Below are 16,755 nucleotides of genomic sequence, written 5' to 3' on the forward strand. Positions count from 1 at the left end.
GTGAAACCTATGGTTTTTCATAAAATATATATATAGATAGATATATATAAACCAAATCCAAACTTCAACAGGAAACTCCCATGAAGAAGGTATGGAAATCAGGTAGTTGGTATACGGCTTCTTTTATATAATCAGGTCACCCACGACCCCGGGACACACGATACGAGTTTCGGCTCGATGATGCCTTTTTCAACGAGTGTTAAACCTATGGTTTTTTCAGTGAATTTCAAAGGTTTTTTAAATGCTAATTCCTAACTATAACGTTTGTGAAACCTAAGGTTTTTTCAGTGAATTTCATAGTTTTTTTAAAAGCGAATTCCTTTGTATATCGACTTTGTAACCTACGTTTCTTTTTATTTTTTTATTAGCTGTTTTTCTCAAATAATAATTATATATATATATTTTTTTAATTATTTGTTCAATGTATTTTTTTTTAATCATTTTTTCCTGGTGCGCTCAGGGTGCGCGCACCGGTAAGCTCTCCCGAGAGCTCAGCGAGAGCACTATTTCTGCGTTCGTAAAAAAAATATGCATGAAAACTAAATAATAATGCAAGACATTCTGTACCATACTTATAAAGCAGTATTTTTGATTTTCCGAATGAAAATGATTTTGCATGTCCGTAAAGCTACCAAAACGTCACTCAGGCGTGCCGCGTAAGCGCCCCCGGAAGCGTCTACGTTCGCGCCGCGTAAGCGCCCCCGGAAGCGCCTACGTTTGCGCCGCATGAGCGCCCCCGGAAGCGCCTACGTTGCGCGTAGCGTAAGCGCGTCAAGTCATGTGACCTTAAAATAACAATTTTCATTGGTTGCTAACAGATTTTTTTTCCAAAGAATGAAAACCCCACCCTTTTCCTTCACTTCTTCTTTCACTTTGGTGAGAGCAAGACCTCTTTTTTTCTCTGCTTATAATCTGTGGATACAATGGCTGCCAGAGCATCCAGCAGCAGTGAGGAGTCAGATGGTTTCATAGATGAAGAGCCTCCTCAGCCGAAGGTGAAAGAACATTTCATATGGAAATTTTTTGATATTCCTGAGGGACATAAAAAAGTAAATGCTCCAAAGGTGGAGTGTAAGATCTGCCATACTGTACTTTCCCGAGGAGACCCCAGAAGGAAGTACAGTTTTGGTAATTCTACTATGATTCGGCACGTCCAGAGGAGGCACCCACAGAACTATGCCCGGGAGAGTGTCAGGGCTCTGGCACGAGAGGCTCCAAGGGATGGTGCCTCTACTTCAACTGGAGGAGCAACTGCATCGGTGAGGGGGCGACCAGAGGAGCTGATCCCAAATATTCAGCTTATTTTTAGTGAGGCCTCCATTAAATGCAAACATTGTGATGCCCTACTTTGTTACGGGGAACAAAGTATTTTGATCATTGCTCGAGCATTAGAGAACCACCGCTGCCGTCCCCAGCCCTAATTTTGTTTTTGGCTCCTGTTGAGCAGTTTGCCATTCCCTGTTTTTGTTTTTGTTGAAAAAAAAGAAAAATAAGAAAAAAAAAAAGTTCTTTTTAGAACTACCTCCAATTCTCAAAAAAGAGCTGTATTCTTAAAAAAATTAAAAAGAGTAGTGGAGTGCAGTGAGAGAGGAGAGGAAAATGAGTGAGAAAGCAAAGAAAGGGACGAGAGGGGAAGGGAAGTGAAGTAGGGGGACTGAAAGAAGGTGAGTGTGGGAGGTGAGTGAGGAGAAGGAGAGTGAACATGGGGAATGAGGATAAGTGAAGAAAATGTAGTAAAAGAACGGGGGTGTGGAAGGGTAAGAAAAGAGCAGTGATGTTTAGGAAAGAGTGGAGATACAGACTGGATAAAGGCAAGTGAGTGTGAGACAAGGTGAGTAAGGGAGTAAAGAGACAGAGAAAGTGAAAGAAAAAGTGAGAGTAGAAGACTGAGGGCCTCATTTATGAGGCCATGCGTCACTTTTACGCCGCCGGTGCGTCACTTTTTGTGACGCATCAGTGGTGTAAAAAAAGGGCCTTGTTGAGTCATATTTACAAAATGACGCATCTAGGTAGATGTGTCACTTTGTAAACCCCTGCGCCATATTATACCTGCGCCACGTATAATGTATGCAAAGGGGGCATATTGACGCAAGGAAGGGTCGTAGAAGTGACGCAGTGAAATCTATGAGATTTTACTGCATCACTTTTAGGACGCCGTTGAGACAAAATCTTGCACCTGCCTCACAGCAGGCGTAAGACTGACGCAGACCCTTTCACATGGGGCTTGCGCCATGTGAAAGGATGCATTGCTGGAGTTGCGTCACTTTTGTGACACACTCCAGCAATGCGTCACTTTTGCGCTTACAGATACGTCAGAAAGAGTGACATATCTGTAACTCCTTGCAACATGATGCGTCATTCATTAAATATGACGCATCAGGAATGTCTTAAGGAGAGCGCACTGAGAAGTGACGCATCGCTGCTGTCACGCAGCGATGCGTCATTTCTCATAAATGAGGCCCTGAGTGAGGGAGGAAAGAAACATAACTGAGGGAGTGTGGCTGTGTTATAGGGAGTGAGCGTGATAGAAGAGGAGTGACAGACTAAGGGGTCAGAGAGAATGAGGCTAACACAGAGAGAAAGAGGGAAGGGGAGTGTAGAACTAAGAGGACAGAGGGAGTAAGAGAAGGAGTTAGTGAAGTGGAGTAAGGAGAGTAAGGGAAGAGAAAAGAGTGAAGGAGCAAAAGAAGGAAAGAGACAGGAAGGAAAGTAAAGGTTAAGGTCTGAAAGAAGGTGAGTGTGGGAGTATGGCTGAGTTATAGGGAGTGAGCGTGACAGAAGAGGAGTGGGAGACTAAAGGGACGGAGAGAATGAGGCTAACAGAGAGAGAATGGGGGAAGGGGAGTGTAGAAGTAAGAGGACAAACGGAGTAAGAGAAGGAATTAGTGAAGTGGAGTAAGGAGAGTAAGGGAAGGGAAAACAGTGAAGCAGTGAAGGAAGGGAAGAGAGGAAATAAAATAAAACAGAAGGTCTGAAAGAAGGTGAGTGTGGGAGTATGGCTCAGTTATAGGGAGTGAGTGTGATAGAAGAGGAGTGAGAGACTAAGAGGACGGAGAGAATGGGGGTAACAGAGAGAGAGTGAGAGAAGGGGAGTGAGTAAGTTAGAAGACAGAGGTATTGAGAGAAGGAGTTACTGAAATGGAGTAAGGGGAGTAAGGGAAGGGAAAAGAGTGAAGGAGCAAAGGATGGGAACACAGAGGAAGGAAAGTAAAGGAAAAGGTCTGAAAGAAGGTGAGTGTAGGAGTATGGCTGAGTTATAGGGAGTGAGCGTGATAGAAAAGGAGTGAGAGACTAAGGGGACAGAGAGAATGAGGCTAACAGAGAGAGAATGAGGGAAGGGGAGTGTAGAAGTAAGAGGACAGAAGGAGTAAGAGAAGGAGTTAATGAAGTGGAGTAAGAAACTGCACATTTTAATTGCTTGTACTTTTGAACACTTTGAAAGTCACATAACATTCACCCATCCCCCCAGTGCTCATTCCCCTGTTACCATGGTAACTCCCTCCTCACCCAGCACACAGTTCAGAAGTTCATCATACTATGTTGCAAAGAAAAAGCAGCAAGGGTGTTTGACCACTCAATGTACCAGCTAATCATGTGCAATGTTTCTTGAAATGACTTTTCCTCAACCATTGAAATGACTTATTTCAAAAAACAAAAGCATACACCCTAGTTTTCAGTGGAGAATGTTAAGAAAGCACCAATCGAGGAGGAGCTACGCGTGGATCCAAGATGGACGCGTGAGCACAGGGCTCCCGAGACCCCTTCCACCTCCTACGACTATCCTGTTTAATATCCTGATTTAGACGACGGGTTCGATTGAAGGATGCCCTGCTGATACCAAATTGTCTTCCAGAATTCGATTTGGCCGCCGGACTCCGGACTTGCTGCATCTTGAGTTTTATGGCCTACATCATCGGATGCCCACGGTCTCGAGTTGCCGAAATGCCCGAGTGGTAATCGAACAACAACGGCCACTGAGACTTGTCTGCAACCCTCGTGGTGCTTTCGGTTTCGTTTTTGGTCGCTGTCCTCTGTGGCCTCCTGCCTGCCAGTACTGCTGCCCTACGCCTAGCAGCCTGCCCCCAGCGCATCTCCTGTCTCTTGTTCCTTTTGATCATACATGGCGGATCTCCGGAGAGTTGCCTTCGCCGTACCCTCCCAGGGGTCTGCCAGGACTCTTTGGCCACCATGTCGGGTAGACCTGAGAGTGAGAAACGGGCCACCAGGGTCACGAATCGTGGGGGTTCGACTCAGTCTAACACCATTGATCGTTTCGCCCGCCCGAAAGGCACCCCTGGGGGGCTGGGTAAAACCACGGGTGATTCTGGAGAAGATCTACTTGCAGCCGACGATCTGACGCTGAGGGACGTCATGGGCGCCATTGCTAGTGTTAAGACCTCCATGGGCCAGCAGTATGAGACACTGGCCTCGAAAATTGACACTGTGGCTATCGAGGTTAACCTCATCAGAACAGACCTTGCAAAGACTAATGAGCGGGTGAAATCGCTGGACATTCAAACTGCAAGTCTTACTACTGATGTTTCGGAACTACAGACTGAAGTCCGCAATCTCCGGAAATTTAATGACTTGTTTGTGCGTCGGCTGGATGACTACGAGAGCCGGGCCAGGCGGAACAACGTCCGCATCATTGGCGTTCCGGAAAGTTCTGCAGCGGTGTCTGTGGATCTCTTGGTTGAGGACCTCGTGTTAAACCATTTGGCACCTAAGGGTCTCAGTAACTTCTTCACTGTGGAACGTGCCCACAGAGCCCCTGGTGGTAAGCCTAAATCGGGAGCGACGCCACGGCCCATTATAGCCAGGATCTTCAACTTTCGGGACAGAGATGCTATTCTCCAGGCATCGCGCTCTGGTGGGCCCACGAAATTTGACAATGCATCTATTACTTTTTACCCGGATTTCACGCAGTCAGTCCAGAGGCAACGCATGAGCTTCATGGGTGTGAAACGACGCCTCCGGGATGTGGGCCTAAAGTACGCTATGCTGTTCCCGGCCCGCTTGAGGGTCGAAAATGAGGAGCGCACTTTCTTTTTTGATCGCCCGGAGTCTGCTAGTGACTGGCTCGATACTTTGCCTACGCAGCGCGATCGATCTGAACATTCCGGCGGTGCTGAGGGAGGTCTGGAGGAACGGATGGAGTGAGTCCCCTCCGGAGGACCGGCTTTAATGACTTGCAGCACTGGTTTGACTATTACTGAGCGCATGTGAATTGACTACCCGGGGGTGGGAGGGTTCGGGTTTCTTCCTCCTCCAAGGGTTTTTTCTCTCTTTTTCTAGATTAGTTTAATGGGGCGACAGGCACACTGCAAGTTGGGGTGGTTCTTCGGATCGACGCAGGGGTGCAGGGTGGGGGGATGTGTGTGGGGGGGGGGGGGTTTTGTTTCTTTGTTTATTCCGAGGTTTTATTTCAATACAAGTTTCGCTGGAGGTGGCTGTCCTAATGCGGGGGGGCGTTGTGTACCTTTTTCCAATGGGGGGTAGGGGGCTGAGGGTGTTGAGTTGGAATGTGAACGGGCTGGGGGATAGGATTAAGCGGGGGTTGGTTTTGCAATACTTGAAACGCCTTTCACCCGATGTTGTGTTGCTTCAGGAAACTCATTTGATAGGGAACACTTGCCATGCGCTGAATAGGAGGGGGTATCGTCTGGTAGCGCACTCAGGTTTCACCACGGGATCACGGGGGCGGGCGTCTTGGTTCGTAACTCCCTCCCCTTGGAGATAGATGACGTTGTACTCGACGATCGTGGTCGATATGCGGCCATTACGGGGCGATGGGAGGGGAAGACAATTTCTATACTTTCTGTTTATGTCCCGCTAGGTCTACAGTCCACTACGTTTTCTGATTTAGGTGTGGTTGTTCTGGGCCTCCCCGAAGGCATGTTGATAATGGGTGGCGACTTCAATTCAGTGGTTAGTGGCGATGACGATCGTAACCCCCCCAGAACTCTCTTGAGATCGCAGTCATGGCTGGGTGATTTTCTGGAAGCGATGGGCTTAGTGGATAGTTGGAGACACTTGCACCCTGGCACGTTACAGTATACCTTCCACTCGGGAGCACATGGTAGTCTCTCGAGGCTTCACTATATCCTGGTGCCGGCGGTGCAGATGGTCTCCGTAACGGAAGTGCGTCACCTGGCTAGGGGGATCTCGGATCACTCCCCACTCTGGTTTGGGATTGATTTGTCTTTGGGAGCGGAGGGCCGTGTAGCCCCGATCAACCCCTGGCACCTACGCAACCCCAAAACTAGGGCCGCAGTGGTTCAATGTGTGGACCACTACTTTAATGAGAATGTGGGATCGGTATCCTCCTCCGTTTCCCTCTGGGAGGCCTATAAGACGGTGATTCGGGGTCAGACCCAGTCCTTGATTGCTAGCGCGAAGAAAAGTAAGAATGAGGAGGTGGTTTGCCTTGAACGCGACATCACGGCTTTGGAGGAGGATTTGGAGTCCGGGGTCACACCTGAGAAGCTACATGTTTTGGCCCTCAAGCAGGCTGATTATAAGGCCTTGGTGACGGACGCAGCCAGGATGCTGTATCGTGTGCAACAGGGGCGAATGTATGATGTTGGTGATAAGGCTGGGAAGTTGATTGCTTGGTTGGACAAGAGAGACTGTTTGAATAGGGTTGTGCCTGTTGTGGAGGGGGTGGATGGTTCGCGGGTCGTGGACCCTGTTGGGATAGTTGCGGCTTTTGCTCAGCATTTCCGTGGAGTCTATGCGCCGGTCTCGGATAGACCGGAGGAGGACTCACACTTATTATTGAGAGACATTGCGCTGCCTAGTCTTTCGGAGTCTGACCATGAGCTTATGGAAGCGGACTTTTCCGTCGACGAAATTGCGACTGCTATCCGTTCCCTTCGTTCGGGCAAGGCCATTGGCCCGAATGGTATTCCGGTGGAGCTGTATAAGTTGTGCCCGGATAAGATGGCGCCGCATCTTCGCCACATGTTCTTGGAATCGTGAGATCTTGGACTCCTTCCCCGGGATCAAAGGTTGGCGTCCATTGTGGTAATTCCTAAAGATGGGAAGCCTCGTGAACAGTGTTCGTCGTATAGACCGATTTCGCTTTTGAATGTGGAGCCTAAGGTTCTGGCGAAAGTATTGGTGAATCGTCTATTACGGTGATTAGCGACTTAGTACATCCGGACCAGTCGGGCTTCATCCCCCACCGTAATACGGCGCTCAACCTTCGCCGTCTTAATGGCGTTCTGGCACGGGCGGGGTCACTTCGAGAGCCGGCCATCTTGGTTTCTTTGGACGCCTCGATGGCCTTTGATACAATAGAATGGCCATATTTATGGGCGGCTCTCGCAAAGTTCGGTTTTGGCCCACGTTTCATCGGGTGGGTTCGGCTCCTTTATGAACAACCATTGGCTCAAGTGGTGGTGAATGGTAGGGCCTCGGAGCCCTTTGTTCTTGGCAGAGGTACGCGACAGGGCTGCCCTCTGTCACCTTTGCTTTTCGCACTGGCTCTTGAACCCCTTGCGGCGTGGCTTCGATGGGAACCGTCGCTTAAAGGCATTAGTTGGTCCCCGGGATATGAAGATCGTGTTTCATTATATGCGGATGATATCTTGCTGTACTTGACTTCCCCTCGCAAATCTCTAGGAGTGTTGTTTGACGTATTGCGCTCCTTCGGGAGAAACTCCGGCTTGTCCATTAATTGGACCAAATCTTGTATTTACTCGCTCACCGGAGAACTGCCCTTGCTGCCCCGTATCTGCCCGATACCTGTAGTACGTGACGGCTTCAAATACCTGGGGATCTATATCTCCTTGGACTCGGTTGTGCGGTATGAGAGAAATTTACTGCCGCCACTTTGTCGGCTGCGTTCGGACGTCGCTGGGTGGTGTGGCTTGCCGCTGTCCCCGTTGGGGAGGGCGGCCCTGTTTAAGATGATGTCTCTCCCCCGATTCCTTTATGCCCTTCAAAATACGCTTGATCTGGTCCCTGCTAGGTATTTTCGTGAGGTTGAGGGCCTTCAACGACAATTGATATGGGGCGGGCGGCCTCGCATTGCGTTATCGAAACTGACCCTGCCTTGGTATGATGGTGGTATAGCACTGCCCGACATCAAGCGCTATTACTGGGCGTCTCAGTTAAGTGCCATTAACCACGCTATGTATGGCCCTATCTGCAATCCTGCATTCCAGATGGATAAATGGCAGTTACCGGGTGGCGACTACAATAGGGCGCTTTACTCTAAAGCGGCTAGGAAGTCACTCACTGGTCCCACTGGAGTAGCGGTGCGAGTTTGGACTAGTGCGACGGCTGCCACGGGGTGGACAGACAGGCTGTCTAGAGCAACCCCGCTTTATTCGGCTGAACGACTGGGGAATCTCTGGGCGACAAAGGGATTCGACAAGTGGGACCTTATAGGTATTAGTCGAGTGGGGGACCTATTGATTAAGGACAGAATCAAGACTTTTGCCGCACTCCAGCGGGAATACAGTTTGAGTGATAGGGAATACTTCCGCTATCTCCAGATTCGCCATGCGTTTGCTTCGGTATTCCCGGCTGGTGCCGTTGTCCCAGAATCTTCCCCCCTGGAAGATAGGGTGTTAGATGGATACCTCCCTGATAGTACCATCTCTCTTATATATAAGAAGCTTATTAACGATCGCTCTGACCTTCTTGAGCAGCTCCGCAGTGTTTGGACCGCGGATGGGCTTGAACTAGATGACGAGGACTGGCAGACCACGGTGTCGTCTCCAAAGGAAGTGGCGATTCCGGCGCGTCTACGGCTTGTGCAATTGAAGATATTACACCGCGTCTATGTCACGGGTCCACGGCTGCTGAAGATGGGTTATTCATTGGATGGGTTGTGCAGACGTGGCTGTGGTATGCTTGCTACTTTTCTCCATATTATATGGGAATGTCCGGATGTGGTGTCTTATTGGAAAAGTGTGCATGACATCATGGAAGAGGTGACGGGTGTGTCTTTAATGCCAGAGGCTAGGCGATGCCTTCTGAACGTCTGGGAGCCCAATGATTACAGCGTGTCACAGACTTTGTGGGCCACACTTGGTAACATGATCGCCAAGCGGGACATAGCCCAACTGTGGGGGTCCCAGAGGGCACCCTCGTCATCGGCATGGATGGAATGCATGGATTGGTGTATGTTTAGGGAGAAAACTGTATATATCGCCCGTGGTAGGCCTAGGAAATGGGGGAAGGTGTGGGGTCAGTGGAATGCGTATCGAGGAGAGATTTGCACTCCCCCTTCCGTAGATCCCGTTACTGTCCCCTTGTCTCCATGACCTCGCATTCGGAACGCTCTTATCATACACCACACAGTTTGTTTGTCCACTCTTGGCCCTTCTTTCCGCCCCCTTAGGATTTATCCTTCTTTAGGCCAGCCACGTCGGCTGGCCTTCCCCCCCCCCCTGCTTGTGGAGATAGTCACTTCACTAACACTCTTACCTCGGACTTTGTTTTTGTGTTGTTTGTTTAATATAAAAAATGATACCTTTTGCTTATCCTCATATAGCCACCAACCCTGTAACTTGGCGTGTGAACATTGCAACTGATTCTAGGAGATGTTAGGCCTTGTATTGTTTTCAATTGTGTTGCGAAATATCACTGACCGGCCCTGTGGGGTTGTAGGTCTGTATTTGTATGGCTTTTTCGATAATAAAGGTATTTAAAAAAAAAAAAAGAAAGCACCAATCATTTTTTGTTTTTCAAGTGCACTGAATCTCAACCACTTTTTTTCATAATCAAACTGCCATTTCATTTCCACAACTCATCTGACTAGATGCACATCTACCTTCAAGATGCCAAAAGTCTGGTTTGTGGGTCATAGCTTTGTCCACTGGAGTCAAAAATACGCAGCTAACAGAGGTATTTACAACCTTGATTTACCAAATGTGGACATTGTATGGATTGGACAGAGAGGATTGAGGAGTCACCAACTGATACCATAGGTAAAATCCTTTATGCATCTTCCACACCCTGACCTTATAATTGTGCACTATGGTGGAAATGACCTGGGCACTTTGACTGGGGTAGGTCTGGAAATGCTTTTAAAGGACATCTTTGGGCAATTGATGTCACTTTTTCCAAAATCTGCCTTGGTATTTTCTAATATATGCCAAAGGCAAAAATGGAACTGGTCTAACCAATTTTGTCCACAGATTGAGAAAGCAAGGAAACATGTGAATAAATCTGTTTCTGCTTTCCTCAGAGACTATGGTATGGGTTCCATTTACCACAACAACTTGCGTTATAACATGCAAGACATCTATAGGAGAGATGGTGTGCATTTTACAGATGAGGGGAATAGAGTTTTCCTCTTGAATATAAGACTCTGCATTGGTACCTACTTGTAGGTACAAAAAACACCCACATAACACAACAGCTCTTTTCAGAGCTACCCTACCTCTAAGCACTCTAAATTATTTTTTTACTACAATTTTTTACACTGTTTTTCCCTGTGGTGCGCTCAGGGTGCGCGTACCGGAGCGCGCACCTGGGAACGCACCCAGCGCTTACCACCCGAAAATTTTAAAAAAAACGTTTTTTGCCCTTCAGGGTCCTTCTAGCCCCCCTCAGAAAACCTGGGGGTCAGGATGTGTCTACTCTGCCCCTTTTAATTATATCCCCCTTTCTTTTTCACCTCTTGTGTCTCGATTCTACCGAGACACAAGATGGCGGACTCTCCGGACTGTTTAGAATGTTGACAGACACCCGACAGCCAATCAGCTTTCCGCTCGTGCACTCCCGTAGCGCGCCGGGTGCGCTCCCCGGTACGCGTACCCAGGAGCGCGCCTATAGATATATATGTGTTTTTGAAGTTAATTTTCAAAAAAAACACTGGTGCAATTGTCACCAAATATAGCAAAGGCACATCTGCGTACCAGTCCCTACAATTTTGCCAAGTTTGGTGTAATTCCGTTCAGCGGTTCGGGCTGTAGACTTGTCAGACCGTCCTATGGAAATTAACATGGGGAAAACACATTTTGGGACCCCCTTTGTTTCTCAGCCCCCACTTCACGAATCCCCCCGAAACTTTCAGGGAAGGAGCGCAGCGGATCTGGCCAAAATTTTGGACAATTACACACAAATTCTTCAAGCGGCGCCAGAGTTATTCCCAATAGAATGTTGCGGATTTCCTATGGTAGCCAAACCTAACTATAACTACCTACTGGCGACCGCCAGTAGAATGGAGATATATATATATATATCTATCTCCATCCTACTGGCGGTCGCCAGTAGGTAGTTATAGTTAGGATTGGCTACCATAGGAAATCCGCAACATTCTATTGGGAATAACTCTGGCGCCGAATGAGGGATCTGCCTGTAATTTTCCTTAACTTTGCCTCGCTGCGCTCCGCTCCTTCCCTGAAAGTTTTGGGGGGATCCGTCAAGCGGGGGCCGAGATAAAAGGGGGGTCCCAAAACGTGTTTTCCCCATGTTAATTTCCATAGGGCGGTTGGACTCACTTTTAGCCCGAACGGCTGAATGGATTTCCACCAAACTTGGCAAAATTGTAGGGACTGGTACCCCGATGTGCCTTTGCTATGTCTCAAGATATATGCTCCAGTGGTTTTTACGAAAATTAACTTTGAAAAAATATATATTGGGCTACATTGGGCTATATATATGTTAGAGCCCAAATGTAGCCCAATGTAGCCCAAAGATGGCCACCAGAGACAAATAAAACCAAATGTAGCCCAAATATCAGCCAGATGTAGCCCAACTATAGCCCAATGACAGAATGTCCCAGAGTGTTCTAAAGAACAACTAGAACGCTAACAGTCTTACTTATGACAAAAGTATGGCACACCTGAAGTCATCCTGATTGGAATAAAGTGGTAACACTTAATACATTTAATTTGAAAAGGAACAAAATGAGGGGTTTCATTTTGCCATAGAAATTTTATATTTCTGTGGAAATTTTACTGGCATAAAACCATTGAAATTCCCACGTTATAGTTAGTTGGACTCACTATAACTTGCGCGTGCATTGCACTGCTGATGACGTCACATATTACATCACTCATGACATGGTCAGTGACATCACTCATGACATCACTGATGACATCTCAAATGACATCACTGATGACATCATCAAGTGAATGTGTATCTTTCTGAAAAATAAATATTTTTTATATATGTATATCTAAAGGTTGATGGAAGAATAAATCGGTAAATAAATGTCTAAATGGATGTTTTTTTGTGTAAAATTGATTGGTTAACTGACTTATTAAATGTATCTTAGTGAATACATATATTAGCGAGTAATGTTTAAATATTTAAATATCTGTATCTGTGTCTCACTTTGTGTATAAGTGGCTGCATGGGTTGGTGAGTAGCTACATGAGTGTGTATATGGGTTATTAGTTGTTTTTTTGAGTATCAGTATCAGTGTCTGTATGGTTCGGTGGGGGATATTACTTAGAGCACAGATGCATGAATGAGTGACTCACTATTTGTATGTATTTTGAAGACAGCATGTGTGCAAGACTGTATGGGTGGACGATTGTGTGTATGGGTTCGTTAGTGAGTATGTGTTTTTATAATTGATTGTTTAAGAGAGTAAATATGTTTCCGTTTCTGTAGAAGTATGTGTAGTGGTGTGTATATAGCAGTATAATCAAGTAAAAAAAATGTGATAGTTTATTTGCATGTGTGAATTTGTGTGTGAGTAACTATATGGGTGAGTATTAGTGTGTAACAGGATGTATAGGTGTATGAGTACATATGATGAGTAAGTACATGCATGAGTGACTATATAGAACTGTTGGTGAATGAGTGGATGTGTATGTAGATGTTGGAATTACCTAGTTGTTGTAATTGGTATTGGTTTCTCCTTTTTTAAGAAAATGTTAGTTTCTATTTTTGAATGTGTGTGTCAAAGGTTATTTTATGCTGATAGGAGGTCTGCCACTTTGTCACAAGGATGTTGTCATCAGTGATGTCATTTGAGATGTCATCAGTGATGTCATGAGTGATGTCACTGACCATGTCATGAGTGATGTAATATGTGATGTCATCAGCAGTGCATTGCACGCCAGGTTATAGTGAGTCCAACTACCTATAACGTGGGAATTTCAATGGTTTTATGCGAGTAAAATTTCCACCTAACTATAACTGGTGTGAAACCTATGGTTTTTTCAGTGAACATATATATATATACATATATATATATATATATATATATATATATATATATGCGACCGCAAATCATTTGTACATGGTTTTGAGACTCCCTATTTGGAAGGGAATGCCCCTTCCAAATAGCAAGTTGCAAAACCTATTTAGCGAGTCGCAAACAAATTGCGACTCGCGAAATAGGCTATGTACATGGCTCAATAGGTTTTTGCAAGCATAAACGGGTTCGCGAACCCGTTCGCGTATATAAACACAGATCGTACATCTGGCACTTAGTATTTATATTGAAGTAATAGCCCCTCTGTCACATGTATTTCATTGGTTTTATAGCATCTCTCATACCATTGTAGGATGTCAGAGCACTTTACATCACGCACATATAGAGACATTGAATCATACATGTAAATCAGTGTGTATATAAAATGTTGAAAGAGTGCTTGGTCTGGAAAAGCACAAACTCAGGATTCAGAACATAACACCGTGGCTAGCACTGACTTTAACCTTAAAAATGCATTTCCACCCAAATAAATCTTTTTAGCAGCATCAGGAGAATGAATAACTGGGGAAAAATATAAGTTAATAACTGGTACCATGCAGATTTGAAGCAGCTCTTTGATGACAGTTTATAGGTCCCTCTGCTAGATTATGATTGTCACTTATGAAGTGCACAGTAACAAAAGAATTTCTGTGACAAAAGCAGTAACCACGAACCTATGCACATAAAATACTGCTTTCTAAGATGCATGATACACGTTCTTTGCAGTAGGCACATTAACCCTCTGTGCTACATTAGTTCAATCAAAGTGGCCACTGAACAAAACTCTCCTCAGCTCCAGCAGGTACATTAAGCACTGGCATTCTCTTGACACTTTTATTGTTGCTGGAAGGCTGCTAATTATACAAGGAACGTTTCTGTGCTTTTAAAACTGTTGGAATGTTTCTGTGCTTTTAAAACTGTTGCCTACGGACCCCCTGGGAATGTGTCACGGACCCCTGGGGTCCGCGGACCACAGTTTGGGAAACACTGCACTACCCTATTTCTCACCCTATGCCACTCTCAATATAACCTCTACCTCAACACTCGCACTCATCCAAACCCCATACCACTATTATGATGCCCAAAATAGCCCTTTCTAGGCTCTCCCCTCCTCTATCCCCTTCTTGCATCATCTCATGCCTCTTTTACTATTCAGATCTCCCAAACAAGCCTTTCTAAACTCTTACCTCTGACTCGCCCCCAGCTCCCCTTTACTCATCCCATCTTCTTCCTACTGCATTGAACTAAGAAAAAACAAATTCTGGACCCTTCCCTCTTCTATCCTTCCTTCCCTCTTCTTTCCCTCCACTATTCCTTTTCAATCCAAATAAAAGACTAACATGTCCACCCCTCAAATTAATTTCATATATCCCTGTACTAACTCCCCTCCACCTCCCCCTTAACCATCCCAACCCCCCTCCTATGACTATAAACTCCCCCAAAAAGATTTCTAGACCCTTCCCTCTTTTATCCATTCACTATTCCTTTCCAATCCAAATAACAGACTAACATGTCCACCACTCATATAAATTGCAAATTTCCCTAGAAGCTTGCTACACACCGAAAAGTGCTTCAACACCTCATCAGGGGTAGCAAGCGCTATATAAATGCAAACCTTTTCCCTCTTCTATTCCTTCACTTTCCTTCTCAATCCAAATAACAGACTAACATATGCAGCGCTCAACTTACTTGATATCTCACTATATTAAATCACCCTTAATCCTTTATGGGTTCCAGAGTAGCTTGCTACTCGCCGAAAAATCGCTCCTATACCTCATCAGGGGTAGTAAGGGCTATATAAATGCAATTACAATAATATATATATATATGTATATATATATTGAAGCTCAAAGTTGGCCACAAAGCATAGACGCACTCGGACATTTCAGAAAGCATCAAGCCTTTTAATAGGTAAAACCGGAACTTGCATACCAATCCGAAATTACAGCTTTTCATGTCATCTTCGCCTGACGCGTTTCAGTGCTTCTCTGCACTTTTCTCAGAGGCTCGACAATCTCGTGCTGTGCTGCCACACCCCCCAGTTAAATCAAAAATGTCACCCTCCAATGGGCTGCTTAGTTGAGCATGCAGTGATTTCTGGGTCCTGTAGTGCAGTCAGTAATATTAACCCAAATGGGTGCACATAAATCTTGCTGTTGACAAACAAACCCATAGATGGGCCTCAGCACACAAGTCCGGTATAAATCCTCTTAAAATGCCCCACAACAGAGCTTCGTTGTATACAGAGCCCCGTGGCCCCTAGCATCAAAGGGCGGTGCGTCTCTTACGGCTGGGCTGCCGCGTGTAAATTGAAGCTCAAAGTTGCCCACAAAGCATAGAAGCAAACCCATAGATGGGCCTCAGCACACAAGTCCGGTATAAATCCTCTTAAAATGCCCCACAACAGAGCTTCGTTGTATACAGAGCCCCGTGGCCCCTAGCATCAAAGGGCGGTGTGGCAGCACAGCACGAGATTGTCGTATATACATATATACACACACATACATATACACATACATACACACATATATACACACAAACACATATATACACACACACACACATATATACAAAAACACACACATATATATATATATACACACACACACACACATATATATATACATATATATATATACACGCGCACTCATACATAAATATATATATACATACACATATACATATTGTGGGGTAGCAAGTTATAGCTCAGGCTGGTAACTATAACTACTGAATTTCTATAGTTTTGTGCGAGTAAATTCAGTACCTAACTATAAGATCCCTGTAAACTTTGTTTTTTCAGTGAACACGCGCGCACACACACACTCACACACACACGCACACAGAAATGCATCTATGTAAAACTCAGCAATCTACAGTTTGTGTGATTGTTATTTGTTGTAAGCAAGTGAGCGCTGGCTATATTTTTTGTATCGCTAGTTTGTTATGAGCCAGGAATTGAAGTTGTAACATGATGAACTTGTAATTCCAATTGGTCACAATTTATATAGGTCAGACATCTTTTGCAGTGTCCAATTTTATTGATAAACAAATGAACATTTGAACACCCAAAGCTCCTTTTAAAACTTCACATGACAATAAAAAAAGCATCTAACCTTTATTTGACCAAGGCTTAGAGTAGGAACTTTTCCTGAAGCTAGAATAGGTGGTAGTAGAGCCGCGTTCGAAGATTGGGTCATTTTCTTCAACAATAGGACCTTTTGCCCTTAAAACCTCAACAGTTAAGCTGAAAGAAAAATAGTTAATCATTTATCAAGATTCTAGTGCTCAACAACCAAAAAATATCTTTACATTTTTGTGAAAGGAAAAGTACATTTATTGAGCAAAAAAACACTAAAGAGCTCTCTGTTTCAGAGACATTTAATTCTTATCAATGTGTAGTACATTTTAATTAAGCAAAAAACAAATACAACATTATGTGCTCTGGATGAACAGCTGAAAAAATACAGCACAGCTGCCAGATAGCAGTTACAGGCTGTTTCTAAGCCTCATTAAATATCATACATTCTATACCACGTTTATATTTACATAATTGGAGGCAGCAACTTATCTGGACAGATTAATAT

The 16,755-nt window shown here is 45.2% G+C and overlaps 1 protein-coding gene across 3 annotated transcripts in view; it reads right to left on the bottom strand.

Annotated features, from left to right (window-relative positions):
- The window catches only part of BDP1 (BDP1 general transcription factor IIIB subunit), a 1,449,812-nt gene that overhangs the window by 1,285,335 nt on the left and 147,722 nt on the right, over positions 1-16,755 (bottom strand). For all 3 annotated transcript variants that reach the window (XM_078675286.1, XM_078675285.1, XM_078675287.1), the window contains exon 6: positions 16,285-16,415. In XM_078675286.1, the coding sequence (XP_078531412.1) occupies positions 16,285-16,415 (131 nt within the window). The remainder of the gene's footprint in view (positions 1-16,284; positions 16,416-16,755) is intronic.

This window comes from Lissotriton helveticus, chromosome 2_1 (assembly GCF_964261635.1).
Source record: "Lissotriton helveticus chromosome 2_1, aLisHel1.1, whole genome shotgun sequence".
Lineage (NCBI taxonomy): Eukaryota > Metazoa > Chordata > Amphibia > Caudata > Salamandridae > Lissotriton > Lissotriton helveticus.